The sequence below is a fragment of the Mizuhopecten yessoensis genome, unplaced genomic scaffold, assembly GCF_002113885.1.
Source record: "Mizuhopecten yessoensis strain PY_sf001 unplaced genomic scaffold, ASM211388v2 scaffold10917, whole genome shotgun sequence".
Classification (NCBI taxonomy): Eukaryota; Metazoa; Mollusca; class Bivalvia; order Pectinida; family Pectinidae; genus Mizuhopecten; species Mizuhopecten yessoensis.
The window spans coordinates 1,411,324-1,435,702 of NW_018408786.1; the positions used below are offsets into that span (position 1 = coordinate 1,411,324).

Genomic DNA, 24,379 nt, shown 5'->3' on the forward strand with positions numbered 1-24,379 from the left:
CCCATGTCTTCTAATAAGCCCACACCTATGTTGTACAGAACTTACAGGTGATAAGCCCATGTCCACTAATAAGCCCACACCTATGTTGCAAAGATCTTACAGATGATAAGCCCATGTCCTCTAATAAGCCCACACCTATGTTGTACAGATCTTACCGATGATAAGCCCATGTCCACTAATAAGCCCACACCTATGTTTTTACAGATCTTACAGATGATAAGCCCATGTCCTCTAATAAGCCCACACCTATGTTGTACAGATCTTACAGACGATAAGCCCATGTCCACTAATAAGCCCACACCTATGTTTTTACAGATCTTACAGATGATAAGCCCATGTCCACTAATAAGCCCACTTTTAATCTACACAGAGTAGACAATAATGTTCATGTACCAAAGTAGTATGTCATTGCGATGATTTTAAGATAAAGATACAGAATGAAATATCTCACGTATTTATAATAATAATAATAATTTGAGGTTCTTACATACCCCTTTATCACAACCTAGTCCGTAGGTCGTCTCAAAGCGGTTCACAAATTATTATCCATGGTTATAATTATAGGGCATTTGCAACCAGCCAATACCTTTCTCATCTCCCTGGGGAGCATACAGCCGGAGCTGCCATTTTGGGGCCTACAGCTAGCATTTAACAATTCTAGCACTGCCCAACCACATACTCATTTATAGTTGAGTAGACTTGAACAAGTAAAGTATCTTGCTCAAAGATACAACACAGTGCCGTGCCGTGACTCGAACCCGTAACCCTTTGGTCACAAGCCCTGCATCCTACCACTAGACCACCGTGCCTCTCATTTACTATATTCCTTTCCTAAAAATTGAAAACAGTGTGTAATGCATAGATGAGAATTGCCATCTGATCTAAATAGTTCTGTTCTTGCACTAAAAGGGATGGGATGGTGGCACTATAAATTCTGCAAAGATCAATGTAGTTCATGTTACCACCAAGCACAATGCCTATACTAAGCCTACATTGCCAACTGGGATATGACAAAAACTAGCAGATACATTTCAAAACTAAATGCAGACCATTCAATTGTTCAGTTTGTACAGACAGTCATCAATTATGCACAAGATTTCGTCCTGCATTACATGCAGCTGTGTGTATACATGTGTACTAGGGTGCGTACATCTATGTATGTGCCAGCTTAAAACTGCTCCCATAAGCAGAGGAATCTTGAAGTGAGGCCAGGGAACATTGACCCAGAGTTCCATAGTAAGAAACCTGTTTGATGGCGTTTATGAATGATCTTAGTAATAATATTGTATATCAGTAAAAATTAAGCCCAGTCAAACTTGCGTTCTTTCTAAGTGAAATCCATATTCCTCCAATGTTAATTTCTACATTCAAACGTAATGATTATGTGTGGTTTTCTATGCTCTAATTTTTGCTGTCAGGATAATTTGATGTAGGTCAAGGTCATTCATTTAAACAAAGCTGTGAATGTCCCAGTACTGGGTATTCAGTATATCGATGATACATTCAAAACATACATACACCAATTATTGTGTAAAACTTTTTATTTTAACCTTTATTCATCTTGAATTTTTCATTACCTAACTTATATAAACTTACCAAACTGACCATTTTCATTTCCCAATTTGATTACTTTTACAAGTCTGATAATTTATTGTGACGTAATATGGCTCATCAATATAAAGCTACCCCGGTCTAACTAAAGAATGATTGAACTCAATTTGGTACCATGTAATACTCATGTTCAGGGAAACAAGGGCCTACAGTGTGTACATGTCTGGACAACAGGTTCAGCCTTCAGTTGTCTGTCAGTTGGAACAGAATAACTAGACATTATCTGATCATGCATAATTATTTGAAAGCAAAGCATTGATTGATTGAGGTTTATGTTATTGTATTAGATGGACTACACGTAGTCTGACCACTGTCAATAGTTGATGATCACATTCAAACATATTGACACCTGTGACCTTTATTTTTATAGTAGGTCAAGGTCATATCAATCAAAACAGCCCTGAGTGACAGCAAGCAAGCTTACACTACTGGCCATTTATCATTACTGTAGTTAACATCAGGGTCAAGGTCATATATCTTATCAAACCTGATAGCCTTTCATCCCGGGAGACTACGGGTCAAATATCAATACTCCTTGCTTTATTGGTCTTTAGAAGAAGTTGTTTCAAGTTTCAGTATGTATTTGATAATATATTATCTTAAAAGTGGGTCAAGGTCATTGAAATGAAACAACTTGATACCTTTAAATTCATCTCAATGAGCTTCAAGCCAAATATCAAGAGCCTAAATCATACATACCTTACAGAAGGGGTTGCTTGAATCATTTTATATATTTGACCCATGCAACCTTGAAAGTTGGTCTATGTTATTTATAGAAATAGTTGACATCACATAAACAAGCTGCAGGCAACCTATCAGTAAACTTTGCCTTAAAGATCTTTTGAAGTCGTTTTAAGATTTAACACATTTGACCTCTGTGAACTTCAAAATGGATCAAAGGCATTTGAACAAACTAAATAGCCCTAATATATCCCAAGAAGCTTAAGAGCTAATACCATAATTCTAGATCATATGAGATCTTTACATCTTGTTTAAACTTTTCAACATATTTGACCTCTATGACCTTGAAAACAGTCAAGGTAAATTTTGCTGAATAACTTAATAGTCCTTCATCCCAGCAAGTTACAATCTAAATATCATTTCTCTTGACCTTTTGGATCCCTGGAAGTTAGAAATCTTTACACCCGTAATGTTCCGAGTAGTGTGACGTTAAATGAGGGTCAATTTCAGTCACTTGAACAAATTTGGTAGCCCACTACCCCCATCATTAGCCACTTTATAGTAGGTACAGTGTACTATACACAACGTTATGAATGACAAATTGACCTCTAGAAGTAAATTGTTTACAGAAAAAGTTGACAAGGAAGGATGGACAGGTGAGTTAATAATAACAGCTGTAAATGTCAAGCATTTTTCCTATCATCAAAATACAAAAATAGAAAACCAATCTATTTAACATGTATACGTTTATTTCTTATGCTTATAAGACCACAGCATGTCTTACTTATGAAACAACAATGTCATTAATGTCTGACTAATATCAGAGGAATGTTTTCTGAACACAAGACTTCAACATTAGTTGATTTGTCTGTGTGGGCTTTTTTCTCCAAAAATGGGTTACAAATCGTTTGAAATAATACATGTAGTGTAGCCATTTTTATCTTTTTCTACTGTGTAAAAACCTTACATTATGATGATTATGGTGAAGACATTCTTATATTACGGAAGAAAGGTGTTCTTGCACTCTCTTTAGATCAGATAACGAAGAAATCTTTTTTTTTATTTTTTAACAAAGGTTAAAAGGTTACCAGGTACATACAATGTTTGATAAATTTTCTGATGTACCAAATGGCAAAATGTACAGTCACACAGGTCTTTCGGTGTTCACTAGATATGCTGTAATAAAAAATCCAGGAAACTTGAAGACATGAAAAGGAAATCAAGATGACCAAATACAAACTTCTTTCATGAGAAGGCCCAGTCTTGTTTATTACGATATCTGGAAGGGAGCTTGTTTGCACAGGTCTGGAAACAAAAGTGGAATAGAGTTTGGGCAATAAAAACGTGTACGATCACGACAAAGAATTTTATTTCCTCCATACTTGCCTATGAAAGACAGGAATTCATACGTGAAATGATAAACCTGTCTTTCCCGAGACGGCCTGCATGCAGTATGATGTCATGACACTGGTTGCCATGCAAGTCTTCCAAATGACGACAGTATTGGAAATAGTTTGTTTTGTTGACAGTGAGTTATTATACAGAGAATTATGTTTGCACTTATTATAAGATAATAATAATAATATACAACATTTGATATAGCGCCCTATCTATAGCTAACCTAAGCCACTCTTAAGCGCTTTATAGTACATAGATATACACTTGTATACAGTCAATACAATTAGCATATACATTAATCAATACAATTTTGAGGAATTCGCAGGAGCTGCCTTATCAGGCGCTAACTACTAGTCCTATGTCACCTGGCTAATATCTCCCTATGTGTGTATGCCGGCGTGTGTGTTGGAGATGTATTGTGTTCTGTTTGGACAGTGCTTCCAACGGCATCTTTTATAGTGCCACCTCACTTGAATGCAACAGCACAGATACCGTAACCCCCATCCCAGACCATTTTATACTCCACCTGGATTGTTGGAGTGTAGAGTATTGATACATTCGAGTATTGTAGAAAAAGAATGATACATGAGTGTGGTTCATGGACAGGGAAATCTCCCCCACCCCCCACCCCCCTCCTAAACATCCTAAAATGGCCAGCAATGGTTACTTGTTTTTCTTTGAATATAAAAAGATAACACAAATTTATCAAGAAAATAACTTTTTTCAGCAACAGTAGATAGATGGTGGGACTATCTATCTTATAACCCTTTATACTGTTTATACACTAATGCTTTTAAATTTGAAGTGAAAAATAGTTTTACAGTACGACTTTTTTAACGTTCTACCAAGCATGAACCTATTCAATTTGTAACATTTTGTTGGTCTCATTATTACATAATTAAATGCCTAACATGTTTTTACTGGCATCCATTACAAAAAATGAAGATTTAAAAACACATTAACATACATCATACCTGTGTTAGACAATAAACCTCAATACGAGCATCACGATATGACGGTGGTTTTGTCCATTTTCTCAGAAAGATTAACAAAATGTAGGAAATTTAATGCAAAACTTAAACATTTATCATCATAAAGTGATTTCTTGGCTTCGCTTGAATTTATTTTACAATCGCCTTCAGGCAAAATTGTTTCAAACTTAAATATGCCATAATAAAACGACAGTTTGTTTTATCGTTTTCATTCCATCAATCTCCTCATCATGCGAGTGAATAAAAAAAATTGATGTATTTTATTCACATCAACAGCAAAAACAACCTCAGTCATTCAAACGTAATGACCAGTTAAACACAACAAGAATGATAGTTTTACACTTTTCAAACAACAATAAATAAAACAAAAACAAAAACAAAAATTAACATAGACATACTGACCCCACTCCCCACAAAGGTCAAGTCGTGTGACCTTCAACATTAACCTTGATACAAATGATCGTTAAAACCTTGAAATCGTATGATCAGGTATAGCATATGATGTTAACATTCTTTGGTGAAAATATAAACTTAATTTTCACCAAAGTGATCAAGTGTGACCTTTGACCTTTTAATTTTGACAGATAAATGATCGCCTAAATCTGTTTTCAGGTGTAGAACTTGATGTTACAATACTTTGCTGTAAATGTGAGATATGTCGTACAAAATCTGTTTACTATGGATGCATGGACTGACGGACAAATGGACAGAAAAGTGATTACTATTACCCGCCACTCTGACCCCCACTTAAATGTACCTTTACCTTAGTGGCGGGATAAAACAACCCACAGTGTTGCTTCCTAAACATGGCTTCACCTGGCCCAAACTTTCAGCACTGCTGATCGAGTGATACAACACTGGGATATTTTGGTATCAGCACGTCCACAAATAAACAATGTTTGTCAACAACTGACCAGAAAAACAAGTGACACCTTAAAATCCCATCAGCGAGCTTCAGCCGATTGTAACTTAATGCCTATTATACCAGAGGGAGCCATAATGATCTGCCCCCACTCAAAAACAACAAACAACCTAGCTATTAAATCAAGAACGAAAAGCTCCAATTTCAAAATAAAGCAATCTACTTTCTCAAGATGTTCAGATCCAAAGTCAAAACATGCAAGAAATGGTTATGCAGACATCAGAAATGATGATGCTATAGTGACGACAACAATTTTGACACAACAGAACCTTATTTGGAGCCCGAGGGAAGTATATCATGAAACTAGCAACCAGTCAATGAATTATTTTTTAAGACTTTAAGTCAACTCTGGCATTCGTTGTATGTACAAACTTTTTTTTAGATAAATAAAATTCCTGCCATGTAACATATTATTTGGATATTACGTAACTGTCATTTTTTTTTATGTTTTACGTGAAAGTTTTGTAACAACTTTCACAGGCAATCCTCAGGAAGCACCTAATACACATAATATACATGACATTGTCAAAATTTAAATATCATAGGTCTTAATATTTGTAACCATCCGCACTAAGGAATTCATTATTAGGTCACCTCTGTAATTTTTGCTTTGGTGCCTCATTATAGAGCTTTTAGGATTGCCTTACTATTTTAGTTGTATTTTCAAGATCGCTCAAGGAAGGAAACTAACTTCTGAGGTTTTGAAGGACTTGTGTCAGACCAAGAAATTTTCTCCATGCATGGAGAAAATCTGCCCTGATAATCGGTAATATCAATATAAATTTTATTAGCCCGGTGGTCATTTCACCGTTCACATTGGAATTACAGTACGTTGTTAAGCTTGTTTGTGCTTTACATCCTATTTAACAGCTATGGTCATTTAAGGACGAGCCAGGTTTTGGTAGTTGAGGAAAACCAGAGTACCTGTAGAAAAACCTCCAACCTGTGACAAATTTACCTGGAAACTTCCCTACGTAGGCCTCAAACCCATGGTCATGACCCAGTGGTGGGGGTCTAGTGATTTTAGACGGCCATACACCTTAACCCTTAACCACAATTCAAAAAACATAATTATTTAATAATCATTTGGATATAATGAAACATTTCATAGTAAAAAAAATGTAAATCTACACAATTTTAAGGTAAAGAACTACATAAAGATACAGTGTATGAATGAGAATTTTGTTTCCCGAAATTTACAAATTTCACCAAATGTTATACCAATACACAGGTACCAGTATATGAAATGACTCATATTTCACCAAATGGTTTCGAATAAAACAACAACTATTAGCTAATGGGAACTTGATAGTATTGTGTGTATAACACACTAACGAGGAGAATGCTTGGTACCAGGCCATAATGGTGTACATTACAATACATGTTTAATTAAGGGGCGGATGTTGCTGATAAGTGTCCTGTTAGTGCTAGTCTGTAAACCAGCACCAAAACAACATACTACACTCGACCTTTGGAGTCAGACATTGACATAATCACAAAACTCTCATTGTTTCTTCAGTTAAGTCTTTCAAAAGGTCTAGAAGGCCTGTATGTACATTAAAACCTTGTTATACTGCCAATATTTTACAGTAAAAATGTGTCAATTAATAGATTTCTGGTTCATTAATTAAAAAGAAAAGAAAAAGGGCAGATGAGATTTGTTGGCAGTCCATGAAGAGGCAGATGAAATATGTTGATACGGTCAATGAATTAACAGTTAAAAGATCATGTCAGTGAAGCGAAGAAGAAATCTATTTGTCGTCAATGAAATGACAAATGAAACATATTGAGAATTAATGAAGAAGCATATGAAATGAGATGTCATTCATTTTCCTCATTGAGAATCGAACAAATTGAAAGATATCCAAGGTTTCGAATTTCATTCATATTGTCACTACCAATTAACACAGTTACCACAATCGAACTAATAAGTTCCCATTTTTTATAAGTGCCTTGTATCTTTTACTTGGCTTGGTTATATTATATCAAAGGGCCGGGTACTTTATCATTATTTATTGACTTACTTGCATGAAGTATCTATCAAATATTTTTTTGAGAATTTTGGAAGGTTCATCACAAGTATTGAAATTTCCCTTCTCTTGGCCCTGGTGCTTATATGCCAGAATGTTATATATAGTTACAGTACTATATAACAAATAATGAGGTAACAAAATATTGCAACACCCATACAGAACATTTTGAATTTCAATTAAAAATGAGGCCAATTAAGCCACTCAGCAAAAGCACCACAACCCATCCTTCCACTTACTATGTTGAGTGGGGGAGGGGGGGGGGGGGGGGGGGGGGGAATGGAGTGGCATTTTGTTGTATCTTTGCGCAAGATACTTTACATCGCTTGTTCCAGTCTACTCAGCTGTAAATGAGTACGAGGTTGGGCAGTGCTAGAATTGTTGAATGCTATATAGCTGTGAGTGCCGAAATAGCAGCACCGGCTGTATGCTCCCCAGGGAGTTGAGAAAGATATTGGCTGGTTGCAATAAGGCCCTATAACCATGAATAATAATTTGTGAACCGCTTTGAGACAACCTTCAAACTAGGTTGTGATAAAGCGTTATATATAAGAACCTCAAATTATTATATTATTATTATTATATAAGCATTCCTATATATCAGTTCTTTAGAGCATCCAATTACATAATATTGCAATATTTTCATGAACTAGTGTAAAATAAACCAAACAACTGTGCCTGTCCATATTTGTAACACTCAAAAAAGAGCTTTTTAGTTTGCAGCATCACTCAAAGTCTTGAAAGCACTAAATGGTACACCAACTAATGATAGTCAGCTGTACATGTATGCCTATAAAGTTTGATCTAGAGTATGTAGTTTAGAAATTATGCTCTGAATAAGAATGACTTCTGACCTTGACCTTCAAGAAAGAGCTCTGAAAATGGTTCATGTCACACAGACATGTGATGGACAGTATGTTTGTGAAACTTGTTTTTAAGAAATCTTCATCTTCAAGAAGCTATGTCCTGAAGTCACCCACCAAAAAATATCTTATTTGACCTTTGATATTGACCTAGAACTGACGGTCTTATAAATCCCATGGCACACCTCCTGTAGTGATAATTTATTTGCTATTAAGTTTCATCAAAAGATTTATATCATTTAATAATTTATGTTATAGGGAGGAAGAGTAAACAGATTGATGAGCAACTTCAGATACGCCACAATACTGCATACTGGTAACTTTTCACTTGATCAAATTTTTGCCCTTCACCAGTAAAATTCATATTCGCTCAATCTTAATTTCAAACTTGACACACAGTTACTATAAAGTATATAATTTGCACGAATATTCGCTCTCACGATTATATAATTAATTAACCTACCTTGTGGAGGACAACATAAAGGCGAAAGTTAAACTGACGCAAAGATTTCCCAGTATACTGTATATGTCCGGTCAAGACTGGAATACAAAATGACCGTAAAAAACTGTATACAAAATAAACTAACTATCTACTACACTGAGAAACCACCAAAAGCCTTGTAACATTAGTCAGAACATTGCAGGGTGAATTCTTAAGCCTATAGGTTAACCATTGAGACAGTTAGACAATTAAGCTCCACAACCCCTTGTGATGTCTACATGGCTACACAAATTCATTAATCACCGATATAGAGAAGTCAATACTAAATTGTCTCAGATGTTCTGGGTCAGACGTCACAATTGCTGATATATCAACCCCATCTGAGCAAGAACACCTCGAACAAGATTCAATCGAAGTCTGATATACCTCTCCTTATATAGGTATATAGGAAATGAGGCACACATGTTATCACTAGAGAAAATCCAATCTCAGACTCCCAATCTCCAGAATCATGCTATAATGGTTTTCCTAGAGCTAGTATTGAATCAAAGTAATTGCGTACTGGATTTTTCATTAAGGGATTGATCGTTGCTGGTCGTATCACAAAGAGTTTGAAATCTTGACCCAATTGACAAAATAATCAAGAATCAAATATATATAGGTAGTTGCGTTATTGTATATGTAAATATAAATGTCATGTGAAAATGAGATAATGGTATAGTGTTACAATACAGATACATCAAGAATTAACATGCTGTTATATAACTTAATGTTTCTTTTGCACATGCAGAATTCAAGTGTTACATTCAGTGTGATTAAATCACCTGAGGCACTGCAGGAAAAAAAACACATTGCAAGATGTAATTAATGTCTATCAACATTGTTCCTATGGAGAACGTTATAATCAAGTAAACACCAACAGTCGCTCCCGTTCCAAGCTTAACTCATTCACCCCTGAAATTTCATAATGAACTATACCAGCCTTTGAATTGGAAGAGTTCAAATGTGTCTTCATGGGTGAATGAGTTAAGGGCGAAGTCCTTCATCAGGGGGTGAATGGTCCTCACCTGTACGTCACGTACACATATCTGAATACATATACTGTATGCTGGGTATTTTTTTTCGCAGTTTAACCTATGTCTTTTTTGCCCTCTGTAATATATGTAGGCAAATTTACCCTGACACTGAGTATTTAAACACACCATGTTATGTGTACCTATTACATGTGAAGGACGAAAAATAGCCCTGGGCAAATAAGGAATTTACAAGTGAAGGATAAAAGTTTGACTAAATTGGCAAAGGTTTTCCGGTATAGAATCAAGACCTTCAAACTCACTCATAAAAGGCTGAACGCTTTGAAATAGACACACAATTGGTAGTTTTTGCGAGATCTTGTATGAATTACATAAAAGAGTACAACACAGATAGATATTCTATGAGAAAGATCCCATATAGCAAAACTTTGTGAGAAATATTCTATGAGAAAGATCCCATATAGCGAAACTTTGTGAGAGATATTCTATGAGACAAACCCAACACTACACAACATTGTGAGGGATATTCTATGAGACACCCCCAACACTACACAACATTGTGAGGGAAATTCTATGAGACACACACAACACTACACAACATTGTGAGGGATATTCTATGAGACAAACCCAACACTTCACAACAAAACTTTGTGAGAGATATTCTATGAGACAAACGTACCAACACTACACAACCTTGTGAGAGATATTCTATAAGACACTGCCAACACTACACAATATTGTGAGAGATATTCTATTAGACACACCCAACACTACACAACATTGTGAGGGATATTCTATGAGACAAACCCAACACTACACAACATTGTGAGAGATATTCTATGAGACACTGCCAACACAACAAAACTTTGTGAGAGATATTCTATAAGACACTGCCAACACTGCACAATATTGTGAGAGATATTCTATTAGACACACCCAACACTACACAACCTTGTGAGGGATATTCTATGAGACACCCCCAACACTACACAACATTGTGAGTGATATTCTATGAGACAAACCCAACACTTCACAACAAAACTTTGTGAGAGATATTCTAGGAGACAAACCCAACACTACACAACAAAACTTTGTGAGAGATATTCTAGGAGACAAACCCAACACTACACAACAAAACTTTGTGAGAGATATTCTATAAGACACTGCCAACACTACACAATATTGTGAGAGATATTCTATGAGACACTGCCAACACAACAAAACTTTGTGAGAGATATTCTATGAGACACACCCAAACCTACACAACATTGTGAGGGATATTCTATGAGACACACCCAACACTACACAACATTGTGAGCGATATTCTATGAGACACACCCAACACTACCCAACAAAACTTTGTGAGAGATATTCTATGAGACAAACGAACCAACAATACAAAACTTTGTGAGATATTCTACGAGACAAACGTACCAACAATACAAAACTTTGTGAGATATTCTACGAGACAAACGTACCAACAATACAAAACTTTGTGAGATATTGTATGAGACAAACGTACCAACAATACAAAACTTTGTGAGATATACTATGAGACAAACGTACCAACAATACAAAACTTTGTGAGATATTCTACGAGACAAACGTACCAACAATACAAAACTTTGTGAGATATTCTATGAGACAAACCCAACACAACAAAACTCTGTGAGAGATATTCTATGAGACACACCCAACACTACACAACATTGTGAGGGATATTCTATGAGACACACCCAACACTACACAACATTGTGAGGGGTATTCTATGAGACACACCCAACACTACACAACAAAACTTTGTGAGAGATATTCTATGAGACAAACGAACCAACAATACAAAACTTTGTGAGATATTCTATTAGACAAACCCAACACAACAAAACTCTGTGAGAGATATTCTATGAGACACACCCAACACTACACAAAATTGTGAGGGATATTCTATGAGACACACCCAACATAACAAAACATTGTGAACTCTTCTGCAGGAACCTACTTGATTAATTACTGCTGAAATCGTATACATGTACCAGGTAATATTGTTTCACTAAAATCATCTTTTTTTGTATAAATGTATATTTTGAAAGTAAATTCTTTCTACCATTTGATGTTGGTAAATTTTACTTACCTAATCAGTAAACACTTAATCTCTTTAGCATAAAATCCAAGCAAGAGAGTAGAAATATATCCTGTGTCCTCTAGCTAGTGTATCACACGCACTACTACCATAACATCTCAGCACTATACACGTAAGTAATGTCTCAAACCGTCGCGAGTCCCTAAACGATTTGACATGCCTATGACGACTGCGTTCTTGTCTCCCGTACACTTGTAGTGGAGAACTCACGTGAATATGTAGACCTCGTTAATTAAGTCTGTGACCGCTTCAGGTTTATCCGATCTACATATAAATGTACCGGTGTGACGTTAGCCAGGAAGCTTTTAATTGTGGACTTGATGTCAACCTACATCTACCAGTGTATTTTCCATGATGGATGTTCTTGACATTTATCATAATAGATTCAGAAGGATATTTGTTTAATAGCTTTTAGGAAGACAACTACTTAAAAGTAAACATGTTTTTAATAGGCAATTATTTACAAATATTTAGACCCAATAAAAATCCCATATTATACATGAAAATTAAGAAACATGTATATAACAGGGTAAGGGGCTTAGCATTTTTTCACTTGCTTAAAACATTTGTTTTCTTCCATAGCTGAGAAGGGAAAGTTTTTCTTACGTTTATTATTTTGCCAAATAAATAAAGGGATTTTTTTTATATATATCTTTTCTAAAACACAATCATATTATACTCCTGCATAGTGAAATTTTAACTGTTATAATTCTGATCCTTCTGTGCTTTGGAAAATGTCAGGTTCTGAACATATGATGTGGCTATTAAATAAGAAAATAGTACGTCTATAGTACGTTAGAGGCACAGTAGTCTAGTGGTAGGACGCCGGGCTCCTGACCGATGGGTTGCAGGTTCGAGTCACTGCTCTGCGTTGTATCTTTGAGCAAGATACTTTACTCCGCTTGTTCCAGTCTACTCAGCTGTAAATAAGTATGTGGTTGGGGAGTGCTAGAATTGTTGAACGCTAGCTGTTAGCGCCGAAATGGCAGCTCTGGCTGTATGCTCCCCAGGTAGTTGAGGAAGATATTGGCTGGGTGCAAAAGGCCCTATAACCACGGATAATAATTTATGAACCGCTTTGAGACGACCAAAAAACTAGGTTGTGATAAAGCGGTATATAAGAACCTCAAATTATTGTTATTATTATATATGGTCTCATAATTACCTCCCTTGTTTACGTATTTCATTTTGAAACCACCATAAGCAGTGAAAGCAAACATTTTTATCGTAACAATAAGGGATTAAACAGGCTGCAGTTTTCTCTTGCCTGCTACCGAATATAATAAGTAAAATGATGTCATTTGTTGGAAACATCGCCTTCGGGGAATTCCAAAAAAAATTTAGGAGGGAAATTGTATGAATAGCTGATACTCAAAATAAAATAACATTTTTTTTCACCTGGGGAAGACGGGAAACTGTTCCTTAGGCAGAGAGCACAAAAGAAACTCCCTATTCCTTAGGGGTCCATGTTAGTTTACTCTCACAATCATGCAGTGGTATACAACAGGTCAAAAAATAAAATCTAGATTTTTTTTTTATAAAAGAATGATAGTTTTATTTGGCTACATATGCTATATCTTGATATAACTTATTGTTGCTAACGAAATGACAACGCGTTGTATTGTATGACCTATTATGACACACATTGGTGACATCGCTATTTTGAAACTGATGAACTTCCATAAATAACGACATTAGGACACTCTCATACATCAACCTAGATAGAAATTTACATCACAACTCAGCCAAAAGTAATGTAAATATAATATGTAAATCCATACTTGGGTAAAAATTCAAAAATTTCACCATTATACTGAGAAGGCCCCAGAGGTGACTGAACTGTTTGAATAATTAAGACGCAAACAGCTGCCTTTCTTTAATCTACAACAGGGCCTGACACTTTAGTGTTCCAGTTTTCAGCATTTATGAGATATTATATAATTAATTTTATATTGTTGTGCAAAAAAATGCACATAATCAAGCATTAAGCTGCGTTCTATTCAGAATTTATATTCCTGAAATTTTATAACCGGATTGCAGACAGATCAAATAACGCAAGTTAATGCGTTATTAATATTTGTCTGTGATCCAGGTCAGAAAGATATTATTTTTTACTCAAAACAAAATGCAGTTCAATAATTATATTTATATTTTCCATTGATTTTGCCAATAAATTGACATTTAAATTTTTGAATTTCCCTTTAAAATTAAAGGTTGGTTCTCAATAAATGGAAGAGCCAACTGCCAGTATTTGCCAGCTATATCTACAATGCGATTATTATATGACGTCCTAATTGACATGACGATCACAATCACCACTACAGATTTTAGGTCTCATAAATCACAAAAGACTTCAAAAGATAATGTAAAGAAAAAGTTAACATTGTATTAATGATATCTATTAAAAAAAATCCTCATTGCCGACACCTTGGCAAGTTTGCAGGACCAAATTCTAGGTCAAAGCATCCTTGAAACTCCCTAGGTTTTGCTCTCTATAAGTTCTCTGCAGAGAGGTATATGGACTTGTAAATTAAACCTTGGTAAATGAAAATGAGGTCAAACATACATCAAAACTATATGAATTACTTCAGCAGAACAATGAATCATTACAGTATAATTATAAACAGTGGGAACATAATCATTTATCACCTCGTACGGTATCAGGCTAAATATGTCAAGTTTTTTGTTTCAGGTTTTAAGAGCTTTAGTTTCCCCATTTTACTGAACTTTTCAGGAAATTCCTTCAGATGAACCTTAAGTGTTATTCAATTTCATAGATGGAAAAAAAAGCACATATTTTATTTGGTTAAACTTTATTTTTTAAAGAAATGTTTTCAAAATATTGGCATTTATTTTTTATAAAAACAGACATACAGATCAAAATATAATGTAGCTTTTCAGATCCTGCAATGCAAGTGATCGGATATAAATATTTGCTTTTAATTTGGCTGCGATCGTGGAGTTTTGGACAGTGTTCGATGATATTGAAGCTTAGATCAGATTTACAAATAAGGCTCAATTTAGTCTGATGTCTTTATCAGGAGAAAATAGGTCCATCCCATAGGGCCTAAGTGAACACGTCATTAATGTAACAGTGAAACAGTGTTATCCCCAAGGCAGGTCTGTGATTGATACATGAAATAAATTGATGTGAAAAGCATGTGTTATACACATGAATAAAACATATATTGGAAGTTTGTTTTCTTGACAAAGATCTCGCTAGATTAGATCAAGCTCTACGACCATGGAAGGTCAATCATCAATGTTTTCTGTACTTTCTTTTTAATCCTGTATTGTACGTAGTTAAAGCATCACACAGGACCTGTACGACATGTAATTACACGTAGCCCAGAGCACCTGTCCTTATGTTGTAAAACTGTCATAACAATGCCCTGTTAATGCTCAGGATCATACTTATACGAGGCCCTGGTCTAGATGTGTTACCATTGTCCTAGCTAGCTAGTACATACAGGTGAATTGAGCATGGCCATTGTGTATTTCCCCTATATTCTATATACTACATCTAGCATTAGTAAAATGGGACAAATACAGGACTTTCCAGCTGGAAGGGTTGAGAAGTTAGCCGATTAATTCCTCAAACTTAAGTTCCTTCCTCCAAAACAACTTTTATAATGCCCCTCCCCCGACTCATCATAAAAAGTTGTTGGTAATTATAGAATAAATAAAAACCAAGTAAAATTCATTTCTTATTTGTACCTCGATTCAAATTTATAAATGCAGCACAACGTTCTTTTATTTAATCAGAAAAAAAGTACAAAACATTAGGTTCAGATTTGAATTTTAGAGGAGGGGATCGCTGTGTTAAGATGGTTACTTTTGGTCTAACTGGTACTTTTAAATTAACATGTAGCCACATAATCAAAAGGAAAAGATGACACATAGTATACCAAAGTACAAGAAGGCTTGCGCCAGCAAGTGAAAAAGAACTGTCATGTTTATACTCTATACATTTGCCTTGAAAAGTAATTTTTCTATTAAATTAATGTTACCTCCTCAATATTCCTAAAAAAAATACAGATTGTGGGCCTTTTAAAGGAGTTAGAACATTTTGAAAGTCCATTATTGTACGTTACAGAAAAGTAATATATGTTACATCAAATATTATGACCTGTAGCTTTAATTAGTGGATAAGTTTCCTGTTTTATAAAAATGAAGTCTGGTGATCCAAGAAAGGATTCTGTTGACTCATTCACCCCTGAAATTTCATAATGAACTATTCCAACCTTTGTATTGGAAGAGTTTAAATGTGTCTTCAGGGGTGAACGAGTTACTAAGGAAATTATAATAAATTATAAATAGGTGTATTTCTTTTGTATATATATCACATTGATATGGTAGTAAATTAAATTGGCAAAAAGTTCCTCCAAGTCAAAAAATGCTACACAAATTTAATTTGGATAGTTTTCTTCTTTATTGGGGACCATACCATAATGTGTCCTGTGTATTTTCATATGAAGTGAAATTCCAGGGTTTACGCTCTCTTTTCACCCTGAAATGTGTCATGACAAAATCAACAAGAGTACCGTGGGGCGAATCAATATATGTTCGTCGAATGCCATATTAAAGTGTTATATACTTTCTTACATTGAAATAAGATCTGCAATCATTCTAAGAGTGGTTAGCTGACATGCTATAAAAAATGAAGAAGAAAATCTCAGACAAAAAACCAAATACTGAAATGAACAAAGGGCAATAAGTTTTGGAAAAATTGTTGAGAAAAAAATCTTTTAAGGGAGATACAACTTTATATCATGATTATAATGTATACCAAGTTTCAAAGAGATCGGTCGAAACATGTAGGAGGAGATTGCCGGACAAAAGTCAAATACTGAAATAAACAAAGGGCAATAACTTTTGAAAAAATTGTCCAATCAAAATTCTTTTCAAGGAAACACAAAAAAACATATCATGATTATTTAGCCTATGAAGTTTCAAAGAAATCCGTCAAAAAATGAAGGAGGAGATCTCCGGACAAAAAATCAAATACTGAAATGAACAAAGGGCAATAACTTTTGGAAAAATTGTCGAATCAAAATTCTTTGCTTGACAAACAAAAGTTTGGACGGATGGGCGGACAACCCCATACCATAATACTTCCGTCAAATTTGACGGGCGTATAAAAAGCATACTTTTAGCTATTTAATTTGTTTCAGGCAAAAAAACTGACCAATTATTGGCTGATGCTGATACCTATCCTTCCAGATAGCTGAGTAATATAATGACACCAGACTTCAAAGCTATACAGTTTTACCTTTCGCTGCCACATTTCTTTGATGTACATCAAAGGATTAAACTAGTCTACTTGTATCATCCACAAGGCTGCACATACAGAGCCTTGGATTTTAATTGTTATGACATTATCCAAGGGTGCAGATAACATAAATAAGCTTGTCATTTAGAGGATGGTAGGAGGCCAAATATGGTACCGGTTCTCTTTGAGTTTTTTTAAATTGCCCGATCTACAATCACTCAATGTTAGATTCCAAAAATAAATCATTAAATTGGAAAGTTAATAAAAGAAAAGGTTCATTTTTCAGACCCCATCTGTAATAAAGGACCCAGGAAAATGCCTGTGTTTATGTATTATATATCACTTGTTATCTCGTACATGATAAATTGACAATTAACATCCGGCGCTGTTATAATAACCAATCAAATCTAGTTGATAATATGGTTATATTTAAATTAAACTTATAATCAATGTACTGATATGATTGTGTGTTACAGATTCAATGTATAGAATGTAAACACAGCAATATTGATTAGAGTAGAGCGAAGTAAATAAAATATTTAGTGAAAGTGTGTCAATGAATTTTTTAATTTAGAATACCGTATTTGAAGTAAAAAGGGGGCCTGCTGTAATAATGGTTACCTTTAAGACACCCCCCACCCCCCCACCCCCCAACCCACGCGCTAACATCCGGACCAACAAGAGTGATTAATATAAGTTGAAATAACTTGTTTCATAATTGTTGTAAAATAAATAAAGTTTATATTTTATAATAATGGTTACCTTAACCCTATCACCCCTATGCAACTTTAGTAGACTCTCCTATGCATTGATCTAGATGAGTCCATTATGGTCTACAGTGGTGAAAGGGTTAAGGGATTTTAGAAACATAACTATAATTCTTATCATAAAGTTCAGGAACCCTTCTGTTCCAGTTTTTATAATTTCTATGAGTTGTCTGCTTGGTTTTGTGAATTTTCACAAGTTCCGTCACAAAATTTGTACTGTACAGGAAGTGTATTGAACAAAACACAAAACTACCATGGAATATTAATTATTGAAGCAGTGACCAATGCATTTATTCAGAAAGATGCATTGCTTTGTGATAACGGGGAAATCAATTCTCCGATCGGACATGAAAAGGTATTTGGTCACCAGCACGACTATGCAGTTTTCACCAGGTACTCTTGTTACCTCATGCTCCCACGTGAACACCAACTGCACGCTTCTATCAAGGCCAACAAAATTTATCAACGAAAAAAAATGCAGTAACTTTTTTCATGTGTGTTGTAAAATAAATATACAGTTTTTTAAAAATTCTTACGATGGGGAAAATTGTTGAATTATTACAAATATTCCTCACACCTCACTCATCATTTACTGGTGTTATTATCATGTGACTTGTCAAGTATGGGATTTTCAAAAATATTTTCATTTTACCAAGGCTTTTTCTTCCATAATAATATACAAGAATATTACAACATCTTTCAGTTGCTCTTTTGAATCAAGCCATCAAATCATAATTATGACCGAAAAAACAGTGAAATCATTAAAATCTTATTTTTTTTATCAATGGAATATTATGTAGTACGAATTTCAAATTTAGTTGTTTTATATATTTTTTTATATTTCGTGTCTTTAGCTGTTTTTTGTTGCTTGGATTAAAATATGGAAAGAATTTATTGGTCACTTGGTCTTTCTGTTAGGTAACTATGACCATTTGTGTATTACAATTCCCTTAATTCAGAGCAAGGGGAATGATTGACTTCTAGTTAAATTTTGTGGAATTCATTTTTGAATGGTTGAATGTGAAAATATTGGTATTTTATTTTTCATTTTTTTTCCAAGACTGTTTCACTTTAAATTGGATGGGTTTTTTTATGTCATTTTAACCAATTTTTTTTTAACTTATCTTTCAAAACAAATATATGTTATAAACAGTGAGATAAAAGAAATGCAAGAAACGTTATTTATTTATTTTTTAGTTTAATGAGATGACACTGGGCAAGGTGGTGCATGCTATTCGACATTATAGTGCTGCGGTGCTGATATAAAGAATTGTCAATAGAGGACATGATGACATCATGGTTCAATGAACAAATACAAAAGCTACGTGTTACATAATTATCTGCTAGGCTCGGTTGCCATTCCCCAATATACATCCCTGCATGGAGTCTATATCGTCTAGTCATATGTTTCCGCTCGTTAGGTATTTCCGTGCAGCCATTTTATCAAGCAATATCTCGTAACTATGTGACATGCCAGACACAACACAAGGATATTTTAAACGTTTGGCCATCGTCTGTAAACTGACACAAAAATTACCAGAAGTTTGTCCGGAAAACATAAGAAATAATCACTGATTAAAAAAAAACAAGCATAAATATGCAGTTTTGCTTAATGCACTTTTTATCTTGCTCAAAATGAACCCATACCTAAAAAACGATGATATATTTCATTCATGAACCTGTCTTTTTTGTAGTCTGACAAACGTACGAAAATGTCATATGCAACTGAGACAACATCTCCTCGCTGATTTTTTCCCACTTCCGAAGAACCAAGGAGATATTCTTATATCGATAAATACTGTTTGCATTGAAACGTTAACCTTGCACTGCAATGAAATTCCAATTTTCACCAATTTTAAACAGAATAAAATGAAAAATAACTCGCCATCAACAAAAACTGATATACGACTGCACACAAAAAAACAATTACAGATAACTAAATAGGTAAAATAAACAAATTCATAAAACTACATGCATTCGTTCAAGTAGACATATTAAAAAATCTATGATAAATGTGTAATCCTTAAAAATCTGTTTTGATAATAAATTTGACAATCAAAGATATTTGATTTAACACCAAACTAAAGCTTTGGAACTGCAGGCCACTATGGGGAATTTATTTTTAGTGTATTCGAGTTATCTTTCTTTAAATACTAAATCAAAATAGACACACTGAAATTTGTTAAAAATTGTTTGTTCTGATGTTTTTAAAATACAGTTTTATGTTGCTAGTTTTTAGTTTCCATTAGTAGATTGTATACAGGTGTATGACAGTCATCCGTAATTTCAACAGTTTTCTGCCGATATGAGAACGAAATCGCGGTTGTTTCTTAAGTGAGCGGAAACTGGTAACACGAGGATACAGCTACATACTTCACCTTCAACAGGATACTCTAAAACGTTAAATATTCATAATTGAAGGAAGTTTCTTCATTACATTATTCACACCTTAGCGACACACACGCTTATCAAAAACGATATATTTGGAAAGCATCATGACGAAAATACAACGGTAATACTATATTGTAATGTAGCTGTAGGCAATGAAATAAGAATATCCTGCAAAACACTTGCCGTTTACAATAGACAAGTGCCTTATATTAGCGGTGGCACGCCTCATTACAACACAACGTATTGATATTATTTACGATTAAAATGAAATTCTCACACATGACATGTTCCGATCTTTTAAGAATACTTGCCTAAGAATATGTCTAACACTTACCTTTTAAGAGTAAGCGGCCTGTTTTGATTTTCGTGAGTCTTCTACTTTCTTATCGCGACAGCTTCAGTAGGTGAAGTATTTACTTCCGGGTTGTGTAAACAAAACGTGAAAATGTTCACGCCTTTCATTTCTGTAGCCGCCAGTTCATCGGTATCGGCAACTAAACAACGACTGTAGTTTAGGCTACAGTTTATTAACACTCTCAAATCAACAACCAAATCAGTGAAAAAATGTCTATTTCGACATTTACTAAACTACAATTGATATAATTAGTAGTTAAAATAATATTAATAGACGTTGTATGAATAATTGATGTTTAATATTGTCTATTAAGCTGTAAATATTGACAGTGATTTCGGATCTAGATTAATGCAATCAACAACGAAATTTTCAGGCAAGATGGCCGACTATGAAGGTCGGTTGTCTCCTGCCTGTATCGATGATTTAGATGACGAAACTCTCGATCCTAGAATTCAGGTATACCCTTCTGCAACCGAAATACTCTGGTCTCAATATCTACATTTACATATTTAACAATAGCCTGTTTGTGAGGTCTCGACACACACAAAAACATACCATTCTGGAGATTTATTATTGATTTATATTTCAAACTTGACGTGTATTGCCACTTTGAATGTATGAAACCCTTCGTAAAACCTAAAATGACACTGGGTTAGGTAGTGTTTGCTTTTCTTTGTACTGCCATTCTCTGAAATCTTGTTGCCCCACACAAAATCCGAGACCATATTCGAAAGACCAAAGTGTTGGTCAGACAGATCAAGCTTTCTCAAATTTATTTCATTTTATTTCATCGTCATGTTAGTAAAGACGATATGGTAATCATAAATGACCGACATGTGGCGAAATGGAGTTGAATAAAAGGAATGGAGTAGCCTTTTTTTTACACCAATGATCTATTGCGTAATACTGCTTATATCAGCAGGTCCAGTACACTCGGCCGATTGATATTTAGCTATAAATACCTATATAGCTATATACACCTATAAATTATAGCTGTATTGAGCTATATTTTCTCAGATTTCAAATTTCATTAAATTAAAGCAAAGTCGCATAAAACAATAAGGTTTATGGTAATGTTGACTACAAAGAGCATACAGTTAGATGTTTATTTTCATTTTTCATAAATGTAAAATTTCCGATTTTTTTACATCATTATTTTTTAAAAAGAATACTTATATTTAATGTCTTTTGTTATCAACCTAATGATACAATCTTCTTTTAAAAGCGACTTTGTTTCGTTTTCTTTAAAAAAGAAAATCTCTTAAAAATAGCTCAACAGACCTATTTCAGATAGGTCAATAGAGCTATTATAGGTCTTTACAGCTATATAGCTTAAATTATATTAATCGGCAGAGTGTACTGGACCTGATCAGTATATCAAATAATGTTGTTTTTTTAAATCTTATATTTTAATGGGAAATCAAATGCAGATCAAAACAAATGGTACTGTAGAGTTTGATACTAATATTTGAGAATTAAAATAATTATTGGAAAATTTAAATTTGTGGAGAAAGTGTTAGTAGAATTGTCATGAAACAAAAGTCTGGTAGATGGCTAACTTTCAACCAAAATGGCAAACCCATTTTGCCTATTTTGGAAAAACTGTCAGGCTATAATTAACCACACTTAAAATGCTGAATCTTATTCAACCTTTTTGATAAAATTTCAAATTTCATTGTACCACTCTGTTGTGGTTCATAAAATATCCCTGAAATTTAAATGTTATTTAAAAAAATGAAATTTAAATGTTAAGCCGACGAAACAACCTGGTCACATATGCTATGGTTATAGAATATATACGAGGTACAATTTGGTCAGCTACCTATGTCTCCTACCTAAAAGGGTTACAAGTTTGCCAATTTTGTTGGTTATGATTGCAAATTGCGAGAATACAACTTCATGTTGGATTATCTTAGAAGTCTAAGTTAAAAGGTGTTGGATCAAGTACAAGTTAGCCGTCACAATTTCAATGTTTAAATATTGAAAGTAAGTGCATGATAAAAACAAAATAGGATGTTCTTAATAAATTAAAAAGTTGTAATAAATTTGACAGCATCCTATTGTGTTTTACAGGTGGAGCTGGAGAAGCTTAACAAGGCATCGGAGGAGATCAACAAGTTAGAGTTGGAACTCGATGTGAGTCTTATATTGATGTATTCCAACTTTACAAAGGAGGGTGACAAGTGTAAATACTTACGACCAACACATAATTACACTGTACATACAATGTAAACAAAGATTAAAAACTGTATGCATATATACCCACTTGACAGGCTTGTAATTTGCTAGGTAATTAAAATCATAATAATATAACAAGATATTAAAGTAATTTTAACACAACACTTTACGTTTGGGATAATTTAGATATTCAAAGCATACAGAATACCTTTCTCTTTCAAATATTTCATATTGAATATAGAGAAATAAAAGGGAAAACAACTAATATAAAATAAAGAACACAATCGGAAATACAGGTAATGGTAAAACATCCTCTATTGTGCTTTACCTACTGCAGTCCCAACAGTCCTTGACCCGTCAAAAGATCTTCTTTTGGATGTTCAACAAGGTTCATTCTGTGTAAAAAAAAGTTTAAATGTTGCAGTTTAGTTTCTTTTGCTATGTAAGACAATATTGGGAACGTTTCATAAAGGCTCTATATAACCACGGATAATAATATGTGAACCGCACTGAGATGACCTACGAACTAGGTTGTGATAAAGCGGTATATAAAAACCGCAAATTATTTCTATTATTATGAAGATATCGCAATATTAAAATGATTTCATTGTGTTTTACAGGATGGCCGGGCAGGTTTTCGCCAGGCTCTGTCCGAGTCTACACAGAAACTTAACGCACTTGCAAAAAAATTGGGAGCCTGTGTGGAGAAGGCGCGACCCTACTATGATGCCAGGGTGAAAGTGAAAGACGTGAGCTGCTTTCTTAATCTTGGTTCCCATTTTAAAGCAATTGCATGGAATGCATATGGGAAATCTTACACTACAGCTTATGTGGAAGCTGACAACCTCCATGTACCATTGACAAGTCTCCCCACTCCTCACAGTGGACATTAAACCCATCCTACGCTGTAACCCAATGCTTGTGCCTTATGTTACAATGACTAGATTCTGAGATGTCAAAAAATAGGTGCTACTGGCACACACAACTTTTTTATGTTCTGATGTTATATCGTTTTAAATTTCCTTCTTCATGATGGAAAAATGGATTTAATTGCCTATACATTTTTATTAGCCCACCATCATCTGATGGTGGGCTATTCAAATCACCCTGCGTCCGTGGTCCGTGGTCCGTCCGTCGTCCGTACATAAACAATTCTTGTTATCAGTATTTCTCAAGAAGTACCAAAGGAATCTTTCTCAAATTTTATATGCAGGCTCCCCTTGGTCCTTAGCTGTGCAGGGCAACTTTTGAGACTGATCGGATAAACAACATGGCCGACAGGCAGCCATCTTGGATTTTGATA

The 24,379-nt window shown here is 34.5% G+C and overlaps 1 protein-coding gene across 2 annotated transcripts in view; it reads left to right on the forward strand.

Annotated features, from left to right (window-relative positions):
- The first annotated feature begins 21,265 nt into the window (after window positions 1-21,265).
- Window positions 21,266-24,379, forward strand: part of LOC110463565 — an 18,457-nt gene continuing 15,343 nt past the window's right edge. For both annotated transcript variants that reach the window (XM_021518255.1, XM_021518256.1), the window contains exons 1-3: window positions 21,266-21,354; window positions 22,972-23,034; window positions 23,697-23,825. In XM_021518255.1, the coding sequence (XP_021373930.1) occupies window positions 21,277-21,354; window positions 22,972-23,034; window positions 23,697-23,825 (270 nt within the window). In that variant the 5' untranslated portion in view covers window positions 21,266-21,276. The remainder of the gene's footprint in view (window positions 21,355-22,971; window positions 23,035-23,696; window positions 23,826-24,379) is intronic.